This window comes from Anomaloglossus baeobatrachus, chromosome 6 (genome assembly GCF_048569485.1).
Source record: "Anomaloglossus baeobatrachus isolate aAnoBae1 chromosome 6, aAnoBae1.hap1, whole genome shotgun sequence".
Taxonomy (NCBI): domain Eukaryota; kingdom Metazoa; phylum Chordata; class Amphibia; order Anura; family Aromobatidae; genus Anomaloglossus; species Anomaloglossus baeobatrachus.
In genome coordinates this window covers 460874273-460886465 of record NC_134358.1, presented here as the reverse complement: position 1 = coordinate 460886465, position 12193 = coordinate 460874273, and the positions used below count along the sequence as shown (strand labels likewise).

Here is a 12193-nt window from a genome sequence, read left to right as displayed (position 1 = left end):
CTTTTAGCCAGAGAAGCAACGGCATGTGTGATAGGATGTCCATGTCACATGTCCCTGCATTATAAAAACGAGTATCTGCCCGTCCGGACGCCATTATCTCTTCTGCGTCCTTGGTGTCAGACATCACTGGCGCAGCTCTGTCCTGAGTCCTATCGCCGATACTGCTGTATGCGCTCCATACACAGCGCTGAACAGCTTAGGGATAGCACTTTCTATCAGTGGCTATTGGACTTCTGTATAGTCCCACTAGTGCAAAGATATTTGCAGCACCTCTACCTGCATTGCACACTCCAACTCATTGTAGATAAGCCATTATACTAGCAAACACTGAGTGTACCTAGTGGCATCCTAAACGTGGCTGTTGGACTACTGTATAGTCCCAGTAGTGCACAGATATTTGCAGCACGTCTGCCTGCATTGCACACTCAAACTCATTATAACTAAGCCATTATACTAGCAAACACTGAGTGAACCTAGTGGCATCCTAAACGTGGCTATTGGACTTCTGTATAGTCCCAGTAGTGCACAGATATTTGCAGCACGTCTGCCTGCATTGCACACTCAAACTCATTATAACTAAGCCATTATACTAGCAAACACTGAGTGAACTTAGTGGCATCCTAAACGTGGCTATTGGACTTCTGTATAGTCCCACTAGTGCAAAGATATTTGCAGCACGTCTGCCTGCATTGCACACTCCAACTCATTATAACTAAGCCATTATACTAGCAAACACTGAGTGAACTTAGTGGCATCCTAAACGTGGCTGTTGGACTGCTGTATAGTCCCAGTAGTGCACAGATATTTGCAGCACGTCTGCCTGCATTGCACACTCCAACTCATTATAACTAAGCCATTATGCTAGCAAAAACTGCTGCAACTTAGTGGCATACAAAAAGTGGCTGTTGTACTCCATTTGTGCCCCACAGGTGCCAAGCTATTTACAGCACCTCTGTATGACACCCTCCTGCTCTGTTTTTAATAAGCTATAATGATAGCAAAAAATACTGCCATTTAGTGGCATCATAGAACTGGATGTTGTATTCCATTATTGTCCCACTGGTGCCAAGCTATTTCTAGCACCTGTGCAGGACACCCTCCTGCTCTGTTTTTAATAAGCTATATTGATAGCAAAAAATACTGCCATTTAGTGGCATCATAGAACTGGATGTTGGATTCCATTATTGTCCCACTGGTGCCAAGCTATTTCTAGCACCTGTGCAGGACACCCTCCTGCTCTGTTTTTAATAAGCTATATTGATAGCAAAAAATACTGCCATTTAGTGGCATCATAGAACTGGATGTTGTATTCCATTATTGTCCCACTGGTGCCAAGCTATTTCTAGCACCTGTGCAGGACACCCTCCTGCTCTGTTTTTAATAAGCTATAATGATAGCAAAAAAGACTGCCATTTAGTGGCATCATAGAACTGGCTGTTGTATTTCATTATTGTCCCACTGGTGCCAAGCTATTTCTAGCACCTGTGCAGGACACCCTCATGCTCTGTTTTTAATAAGCTATAATGATAGCAAAAAATACTGCCATTTAGTGGCATCATAGAATTGGCTGTTGTATTTCATTATTGTCCCACTGGAGCCAAGCTATTTCTAGCACCTGTGCAGGACACCCTCATGCACAATTTGCTACGCTAATGTTATAGCAAACTCAGGGAATTCATTGCTGCATTTGATAATTCGGAGGGATAGAAAGTGAGGCTTTCTTTAGCTTTTCCTTCTGTTCATAGACAGCATCTCCAAGTCCACACCCGAAGAGCAATTTCTCCTCCACGTGTAAGTGTGGAGAGGCAGCTAGTGCACATGCGTGTGCCGATTTACCCCAGCTGCAGCCTAACTACAGTGTTTCGCCTAGTGAGTTTGCTCAGCCTGACTGTGCCATTCCTGACGCTAAGTCTTTATTTCGGGATACAGCGCATGCTCCCACACTTAGTGTGAAAAGCCTCTTTGCACAGGTACTTGCATTCCGTGCTGGGTCTAAGTCCTGTTTTGTGCCGAAACACCATGCTAAAGTCTTTTTTCAGAGACTCTATTTCATGCAACTGACAATGCTCAGGCACTTACTGCATCAGAAACTAGGTCCGGTAATGAACACTTTGGCCCTGCCCCTGATGTGGGGGGCCCATATAGACAACAGGGCATCTGGTGTCCTGACAATGTGGTCAGGCCACTCCCAAATGGCTTGCAGAGGCCCGCCCCTATGACTTGTCACCTCATTATTGATGGTCAGACGATGACTGGTGAGGTGTTTGTGTCGTGGCAGCCATGAGGTCATTATTGAAGTTGCGGTTCCAAATAGGACACTAGTTATGCCACTCATGACGTGTCACTCTGCTTTTGTCTCCAGGAGTTGCATTGTGGTCCACCCTGGTTTGGGGCGGAACCAGGTTATAAAACGGGCTGGAGCCAACAAGGAGGTGCGCAGTCTTCTATTATGCTCCGAAAGGGCACACCTCCATGTGTTGAACCCATTGCGGCTTTAGGCCAGAGGTAGGCAGGGATAGGGCGTCGATGCAGGCCGCCACCACAGTTGGTAACGCAGAACGGTTAAGACCAGCTCCTGTCCTACAAGTCCTGCTTGTGCAGCCCAGTGGCATTAACAGGCCTGCTGCTGCTGATGCGCCTGCTGTTCACAGGTGTGGCCCCAATGCACACGGTCAGCGTACTCAATGGCCCCTGTGATGTTAACAGGGAGTTCCTGGGCTGGGTGGGCGTGTGGACCCTGTGACGCTAACAGGGCTCCCACTTTCAAGATCCAAGTGGCGTCTAACTCGGTTCAGGCAACTATTAGTTTCATAGCCACACAGCTCTGTATCCTCCACCTAACCTTCCAGTTGCCAACCTCTCCTTTTCCATCTGGGAGCATGGTGGACATTGACTGCTGATGGGGATATATACCTTTCTCTTTCTTTTCTTATTAATTTTCGTTATATACCGCTAACATAGTATATACCACCTTATCCAAATCTGCCAGTCCCACCGTAACAGATGGTGTTCCTTCATCAAATGTTACTTTTGCTTAACCACCAAACCCACGGACAAAAACTTTTTTCCCCTTTCCAACACACCTGTTCCCCTTTCCACCAGCATTTGTCCTTTTTCAACTCATTTGGTATATGACCAAAAGTGCAACTCTGCAGGGACACCGTACTCAATGCCATCTCAGCCCAGCAGCCAGCGCTCGGTCCCTCAGATGTGGACAAGTAAAAGCCCATTTCCTCCTATCCATGACAAAGCGTTGAGATTCACTCTGTGCAGCACTGGTGTTTACTGGAAAAGCAGATCTAAGAATCCGTACCACCTTCCGCAGATACTCCTGTATACGTGCGTCCCTTTCTATGGCTGGAATTATTTCGCCAAATTTTGTCTTGTACCGGGGATCTAACAGTGTGGCAACCCAGTAGTTAGCATTACTTCGAATTCGTACAATCCGAGGGTCATGTTGTAGGTAGTGCAGCAAGAAGGCGCTCACGTGTCTTGTGCATCCAGGAGGACCAAGTCCTTGGTGTGTTGGTGGCAGAGAGGTGAGAATCGTGCCTCCTTCCTCTGCCCTTTCCCCCCAACCTCGCCCAACTGAAATGTGAGCAAGCTCTCACTCATCTGCTGAGTCTTCCATGCCCATCGCCAGTTCGTCCTCCATTTCTTCATGGGCTCCTGCACCTTCCTCAACAATTTTTGCTGATACTAAGCGCCCTTGTTAATCCCTCTCCCCCACCGTCCCTTGACTTCCGCGTAGGTGCCGCTCACCGTCTGGACCTTGTAGACCTTATTATCCCTTCTGCATATGACTCCTCCTTTACTTCCTCCCCTTCCTCTTGGACCAACACCTGACTCCGAATAATGCATACAGTGTGCTCCATCTTGTAGATGACCAGAATTGTCACGCTGAGAATGGCATTGCCAGTGCTAAAAATCTTCGTTGATGTTTGTAAACTGTGTAGAAGGGTGCATAGGTCCTTGATCTGACACCACTCCAGCAGCGTGATCTGCACCACCTCTGGATCAAGTTAGCCCAGGGTATACGTCATACCATATTTCAGCAGGGCTCTGCGGTGCTGCCACAGACGCTGAAACATGTGCAGATTCAAATTCCTGCGTGTCGGAACATCGCATTTCAGGCGTTTAACCGCCAGACCCTAAGACTTCAGGAGCGATGAAAGTTGTTGAGCTGCTGGGTGCGAAGGATGAAAGTGAGCACATAGCAGCGTGCCCGCTGCACAAGGCCATGTAGGCCGGGATGGTATTTTAAAAATTGCTGGGGAATCAGATTCAACACGTGAGCCATACAAGGCACGTGTGTCACATTGCCCTGACGAAGGGCCACAGACAAATTTGCATCATTGCCGCACACGGCTGTTAAGTCACCAACGTAGTCCACTCAATCAATTTGTACTCCGGTCGCCAGGTGACAACGTGTTCCTTTCGTGCATAGTGCTGATGATGGGAAAGGAGTCGATGCCTGCGGCGCAGGTGGACGCAGGTTATGGTCACCCACTGGGTTGCGTTACCTTGACAGATACAGAACCACAGGCTGAATGTAGGTGGTGGGTATCTCACAGATGAAGTACCATCATTCAGCTACAACCAATGGGAAGACACCACACCCTTTTTTAGGCCCCTCCTGTCTGCAGACCACTGCCAGACAAAGCTATGAACCTCTTGTTACTGTTACCCCCAGTTCAGTTTTATGAGTTTGTGTGCTTGTTACCTGACTACTTTTCCTGCTTGCTGTTTATGTACCTCGTTGGCCGATCCGCATTTCACCTCTGCTTCTTTTCTGATTAAGTCCTGGCCATCCCATTCTGTTTCTCTTCCTCAATTAATGTTTTTGACCCTGCATGACTACTATTCTCTGGAACTGCAGTCTTCCACAGGTATTGATCAACTTGGGCCCTGTGTAATTCCAAATCACTGTAAAGGGGTTAAAGGGTTTCAGGGTTCTGGGTGTCCAGCTTGGTGAGTGGCTTGCCTCTAGCCTATCCTTTACAGCCCATCTGAGTGTGTCGATTCAGGCAGGCGTTACACCGTGCCCTGTGCAGAAGGCCATGTAGGCTGGGATAGTGTTTTAAAAATTGCTGGACAACCATGTTCAACACGTGAGCCATACAAGGCACTTGTGCCACATTGCCCTGAAGAAGGGTCGCAGACTGGTTTGCATCATTGTCGCACCCGACCTTCCCTGGCTGCTGGTTGAGTGGAGACAACCATTGATGAAACTTGGTCTCTCTCTTCAGAGCTAACTGTCCACAATTCCTCAGCGGTGTCTCACATTTCCCCTACATTTCAAAGTAAACATTTGACCGCCTGATGGCCTTGAGCTCTGCTGCCAGCATAGTAAGGAGGTGTGTGGGATTCCTTGGGCGCAGTTACAAGGAAGGTTGGACTGACCACACAGGGTTTGGGCCGAGGTGGAGGACCCACACGAGGTTGAGGAGGCAGAAGCAGTGGAGGAACTTGTACATACAGAGGAAGGATTGACACACAAGTCGTGGGGACGGCAAGACTTGTACAGCAAACTCTTCTCCATCTCTCACCATAGTTACCCAGTGCCCAGTCAGCAACATGTAACTCCCCTGTCCATGCTTACTGGTCCAAGTATCTGTGGTGAAATGCACCCTGTCACACACAGAGTTTCTCAAGGAATCGGTGAGGTTGTGTGCGACCTACTGTGGTAGCGCTGGCACGCCTTTCTTGGAGAAGGAGTGACGACTGGCCATCGGCCCTTGGGGCACTGCAATGGGCATAAGGTCTCGAAAATCCTCGGTCTCAAAAGGGTGTAAAGGCAGCCTTTCTGTTGCCAACAAGTTGCAGATGATGTCTCGCTCGTTTACACTAATTGGGCCACACACACCCCACTTGACTGGCATCAGTTGACCCCCCTTTTGAAAAAGAAAAAGATGCTTTGCATGAAGCACTCTCAAAAATACGCTTGCCTTTCCCGTCCCCTGGCTGACCCAGGGGAAGAAAAGTCCTCTGAGAGCCATGACTTGTTTATCTTGGTTCTTTTAGAAACACAGCGAGGGGACTCCAACCACAGTCTCCCTCATTGCCACTAATTGGGCCACACACACCCCACTTGACTGGCATCACTTGACCCCCCTTTTGAAAAAGAAAAAGATGCTTTGCATGAAACACTCTCAAAAATACGCGTGCCTTTCCCGTCCCCTGGCTGACCCAGGGGAAGTAAAGTCCTCTGAGAGCCATGACTTGTTCATCTTGGTTCTTTTAGAAATACAGCGAGGGGACTCCAACCACAGTCTCCCTCATTGCCACTAATTGGGCCACACACACCCCACTTGACTGGCATCACTTGACCCTCCTTTTGAAAAAGAAAAAGATGCTTTGCATAAAGCACTCTCAAAATTACGCGTGCCTTTCCCGTCCCCTGGCTGACCCAGGGGAAGAGAAGTCCTCTGAGAGCCATGACTTGTTCATCTTGGTTCTTTTAGAAACACAGCGAGGGGACTCCAACCACAGTCTCCCTCGTTGCCACTAATTGGGCCACACACACCCCACTTGACTGGCATCAGTTGACCCCCCTTTTGAAAAAGAAAAAGATGCTTTGCATGAAACACTCTCAAAAATACGCGTGCCTTTCCCGTCCCCTGGCTGATCCAGGGGAAGAAAAGTCCTCTGAGAGCCATGACTTGTTCATCTTGATTCTTTTAGAAACAGAGCGAGGGGACTCCAACCACAGTCTCCCTCGTTGCCACTAATTGGGTCACACACACCCCACTTGACTGGCATCACTTGACCCCCCTTTTGAAAAAGAAAAAGATGCTTTGCATGAAGCACTCTCAAAAATACGCGTGCCTTTCCCATCCCCTGGCTGACCCAGGGGAAGAAAAGTCCTCTGAGAGCCATGACTTGTTCATCTTGGTTCTTTTAGAAACACAGCAAGGGGACTCCAACCACAGTCTCCCTCGTTGCCACTAATTGGGCCACACACACCCCACTTGACTGGCATCAGTTGACCCCCCTTTTGAAAAAGAAAAAGATGCTTTGCATGAAGCACTCTCAAAAATACGCGTGCCTTTCCCGCCCCCTGGATGACCCAGGGGAAGAAAAGTCCTCTGAGAGCCATGACTTGTTCATCTTGGTTCTTTTAGAAACACAGCGAGGGGACTCCAACCACAATCTCCCTCGTTGCCACTAATTGGGCCACACACCCCACTTGACTGGCATCACTTGACCCCCCTTTTGAAAAAGAAAAAGATGCTTTGCATGAAGCACTCTCAAAAATACGCGTGCCTTTCCCGTCCCCTGGCTTACCCAGGGGAAGAAAAGTCCTCTGAGAGCCATGACTTGTTCATCTTGGTTCTTTTAGAAACACAGCGAGGCGACTCCAACCACAGTCTCCCTCGTTGCCACTAATTGGGCCACACACCCCACTTGACTGGCATCAGTTGACCCCCCTTTTGAAAAAGAAAAAGATGCTTTGCATGAAGCACTCTCAAAAATACGCGTGCCTTTTGCCTCCCCTGGCTGACCCAGGGGAAGAAAAGTCCTCTGAGAGCCATGTCCATGTTGTCAGTGGACAGACACGTGTGCTTATCTGCCAGCAGACCCCCAGCAGCACTGAAGACAGGTTCCGAGAGAACGCTGGCTGCAGGACACAACAAGATCCAGAAGGCGTACGTGGCGAGCTCAGGCAATTTATTCAGATTGGAAGCCTAAAATGAGCAGGGCTCAAGTTGCACAGTAATGGCATTGATGTTTCCTTCCTTCCTTACTCATATATCTGTGTCTCCTCCTCTTTTTCCTTGTCCAGCTCTTTTGTTTTCGCATGAGTATATGTCCTTGTCACTTTCCCATGTGTTTGTGTTGTGTTGTGAGTTGTTTTTCACCTTTTGGACACCTTTGAGGGTGTTTTCTAGGTGTTTTTATGTGTTTGTGATTGCCTGCCATTTTTTCCTATGCAGTTCGAGTTCGGTTCGTCGATTGTTCGACGAACCGAACTCGAACGGGAGCTCCGTTCGGCGAACCGACTTCGAGCCGAACCGCGACCGGTTTGCTCATCTCTAGTCGGGAGACCTACGGTCAATCTGGGAATTATGATTTGACCCCAGCCTAAAGGCTCTTTCAAGATCTATGCAATTCAGTCTCATTTTGGATCACAATGCATGGACTGGCAGCGACTCTCCCGACCCGTGCATGACAGCTTCATAGAAATATATACAATTGTCATGCTCGGGTTGGGAGAGCTGCAGCCAGTCCGTGCATTGCGATCTGATGTTGGACCGAATCGCACAGAAATGTAAAAAATAAACCTTAATCTCAGTCTTGGATATTTGAGGTACCTTTGCCAAATAAAGTGCACTATACATACTAGTGTTTCTTTATCAAAAACTGAACTGAATGCCGGTTTACCCAAAATCTCATGCCACTGCCAGGAACTTTATACAGTAAAATGTATAACTTTATCACTACCAGCTTATACATGGCTTGTCCTATATGATAATTATGTACCAACACCTTACTCCTATCTCATAATTAATGTTGTCATTGTCTAACCCTCCCTGCACCCTTAAAATAAATTTCTTGCTTAAAAGTTATGCAATATGTTCCAACTGTTATATTCCTTTTGTCAACTCTTCTATTATTACAAAGGATTAAAAATTTAACATACAGATCATTATATTGAGCTAATATTGTGTATTTTACATTTGCATTTTACATTACATTTTTTATCTTTTGTAGATTTTTCGGATTTCAACCCAGCAATGCTTTTTATTACTGCTGAAGAAACCAAGCAGGAGATAACTCGACTTAACCACGAGGTATGACATACCTTTATTCTTATGAAATATACACAATACAGATATTTGTAAAAACTATTAGAAATCCTTTTACTTTCTCAATACTGCAATGTAATATGTCTTATAATTAATTTTTATCTTAATAATTTTTAACATCATAGAATTGTCCATTTGAAGCAACTTAAGTTTTGCAAATATTTATCACTTGAGATGACTTTTTTATCATTTTTATTTTTTTTTTAATAAAATATAAGGTGTCATAGAAACAATGTATATTGCTAGCTTCCTTACTTTCAGTTTTTGATAATATACATAAAAATACAGTTATGCTGTATGTCGTGTCCCTGCCTTTGATGTAGGCCTGTACATTGAGGCCACATCTTTTCTGGCGGAAGATAGCTGACTTAGTAGAATTTCCTCAAGCAGCCGGGAGTGGTGCATATCTCCACCTGCAGCTGTTAACATGCTAAATGCCACTGTCAATCTCTAACAGCTGCATTTAACATGCACTAACAGGAGGCACACCATTCTATGCGCCCATCAACATGTCTGTAATCGCAAGGCCTTGATAGGTTACCATTAGAGACATTAGTCTGATAAAGACTAGAGATGACCCGAATCTCAATGAAAGTCAGTAATTAGGCAGTTCGTGTCTCCACCCACACGCAACAAGCCATAAGCAGAACACTTCCGGGGGGGGGATGAACAGGGTTTTTCATTTTTTGTGTGTGTGTGCACACTACATCTGATCATGCTGATTTTACCCCAGTAAACACTGTTCAAACACTGTAAGATGCTAGCACAGGGCTGATCTTTTGAGTGCTTTGCACTCACAACTCGCTCGAATTTCAAACTCAAACTTGTTTTTCTTTAGTCTGTGTTCAAACCCAAACTTCGAACATCGAACTTCAGGTTCACTCATCTCTACTGAAAATCTCTGTGCTTGTTATAACAAGTATCCTGTAAAAGCCAGTGTTTAGCTGGTATTCATAGTAGAGCATAATTTTTGCTATACATAGCAGTGTAGCAGTGCTGATGCAATACTATGTATAATACAAGCAATCAAGTCCCCTAAGGGAAAAACAAATACAGCAAGAAGTGAAATAAAAAAAATATATGAAAAATATAAAACTTCAAATCACCACTTTTTTACCACTTTAAAACTAAAGCAATTAAAAAAATCATATTTGGTGTCACTGCATTTGTAAAAGTTCAATCTAGCAAACTATATAAATAAATTAAGCTGATCAGTAAAAGGCGTATTGAAAAAAAAATAAAAGCAGCATAATAATAATAATAATAATAATGATAATAATAATAATAATAATAATAATAATAATTAAGTATTATTTGACATCAACACATTGTACCTACCCCAAAGTGAAATCAGTAAAAATATCAGCTCAGGGTGCAAAAGAAAAGACCTCATAAAGACCCAAATATTGAAAACATTACAGAAAAAGGCAACACAAGCAAAACAGAATTTCTAACAACTTTCCCAATTTTTTTTTACCTTTTAAATAAAAAACATTCTATATACATGTTTGGTACCTGTGGAATCATACTGCTTTGGAGAATGATATTGTCCAATAACTTTTACTATATAGTGAATATCGTAAATAAAAAATCCCAAAAGCAATTTTGAAATTGCACTTTTTTGTAATTTCAACAAAAAATAAGCCCTCATATGTGAATGGAAAAATAAAGGATTTTAGAGGAAGAGTAGGAAAAAACTAAATTGAAAAAAATGGAAAATAGCCCGGTCATGAAGAGGTAAAAGTAGCACATATGATCATCTTCAACAAAAGTCACAAAAAAAAAAAAAATAAGACTAAATAATTACATAATCTTTTCTGTCAATTACCATGTTTACATGAAAATAAGACCTACCCCAAAAATAGGCCACATGATAAGCGTGTTGTTGAGGGATACCACCAATTCCTTAAAAACGTTATTTTACGGCACAACCAATTTTACATGACTTTTTGTATGTTTCTTCATGAATACATAGCATTTCCACGCATAATTTCTTTACATATGCAACCTCACTTGTTCCTGTCTTCAATAACCACTTGTTTCACCACCACCCAAGTTAGTACAACAGTACAGTCCGTGAAAGTCATCTTTTTCACCTACGGTTCTGCATCTTGTCTTCCTCCTGGAGGACTGATTTGACAACATGGTCGGACTTAGCTTCTAGCTTCCAGATGCCAAAGAAATTCCAGTTCAAGGCACTCACGTCGTCTCACATTTCAGTTCTGTCTAGGCCCGTTACTTTGTTGTAAATTTTGAGGCCATACTGCTAGGGATACTGTCTCCAGACCCATCTCCACTTTGCCACTTAGTCCTTTTGTCAGTTGCTCTCTCTTTTCTTCTCAAAATCACACTATTCTCTGTCTTGATCTCAATCTTCTCTCACTGCACTTACACACACATCTGTTGTGAATGTCAGTTATGCTTTTGCTGCTGTGAGGCTCTCTCTTGTGGCCAGGAATGGTTTGGACAGAGATCAGGTGTGCTGGAGCAATGGGCGTTTCCATTGCTAACTCTCTGCCTATTTAAACCTTGGCCTAGTGGCAGTTTGAGCTGGTTATCATTGTCCTGTAGCCCACCAGTCTTTTCATCTTGCTCCAGACCACATCTACCCCAGATAAGTGCTTGGTTCTTTCTTATGTTGTTTTTTTTCTTTTGTTCTTATCTGGGTTGTCAATTATTGTGGTTGTTTTCAGTTTTTTTGCATGCAGGAATCTTCCCTCTCTGTTGCTTAGCTGAGAAGCTCCCTGCAGCTATGTTTGGAGTTTTGCTTTTATAAGTCCATGTGTTTGTTGATTCTTGAATTTGTAATTGTTCCTGTTTTCTGTTCATTGGTTTGACAAGAGCGCCTGATGTAGGACAGAGTGCAGATAGTATGATTTGAGGACCTTTTTGTACTATCAGGTATTTGGTTTTTTTTAGGGTTTTTCTCTGGCCAGCATCAGCCCCTTTCATATCCTTTCCTATTTAGTCAGTGGGGCCTCACCTTTGCTAATTCTATCCTCCATCTGTGTATTGTATTTTCCTATATCACCATAGTCTTTGAATGTGGGGGGCTTGCTATACCTTTTGCGGTCTATTTCTGAGGCAGAGAGTTATTCATCCTTCCTTCCTTTAGGATAGCTAGTTCTCCGGCTGGGTTCGCGGTGCATAGGATGTTAGTTCACCCCTCAGCTACTTCTAGTGTTGATTTTTAGTAAGAGGATGGCGGCCAGATTAGTTACCAATGCTCTTGTCACCTTTTGCCAATGATCTATTGTGATCTTCCATGGTTCCGGATGATAACACACATCACAAGGCACTGCTACTAGCCAGACCTTGGGTTTACTTGTATCAAATGCTGGGCCTTATCTGACGTTATAACAGGAAACTATCACTCTTACTGT

General features: G+C 44.5%; 1 protein-coding gene across 1 annotated transcript in view; it reads left to right on the top strand.

Moving 5' to 3' along the window:
* Positions 1–12193, top strand: part of KCNH8 (potassium voltage-gated channel subfamily H member 8) — a 718195-nt gene that overhangs the window by 690346 nt on the left and 15656 nt on the right. Inside the window, exon 15 of the mRNA XM_075315296.1 lies at positions 8716–8795. Coding sequence (XP_075171411.1) covers positions 8716–8795 — 80 coding nt within the window. The remainder of the gene's footprint in view (positions 1–8715; positions 8796–12193) is intronic.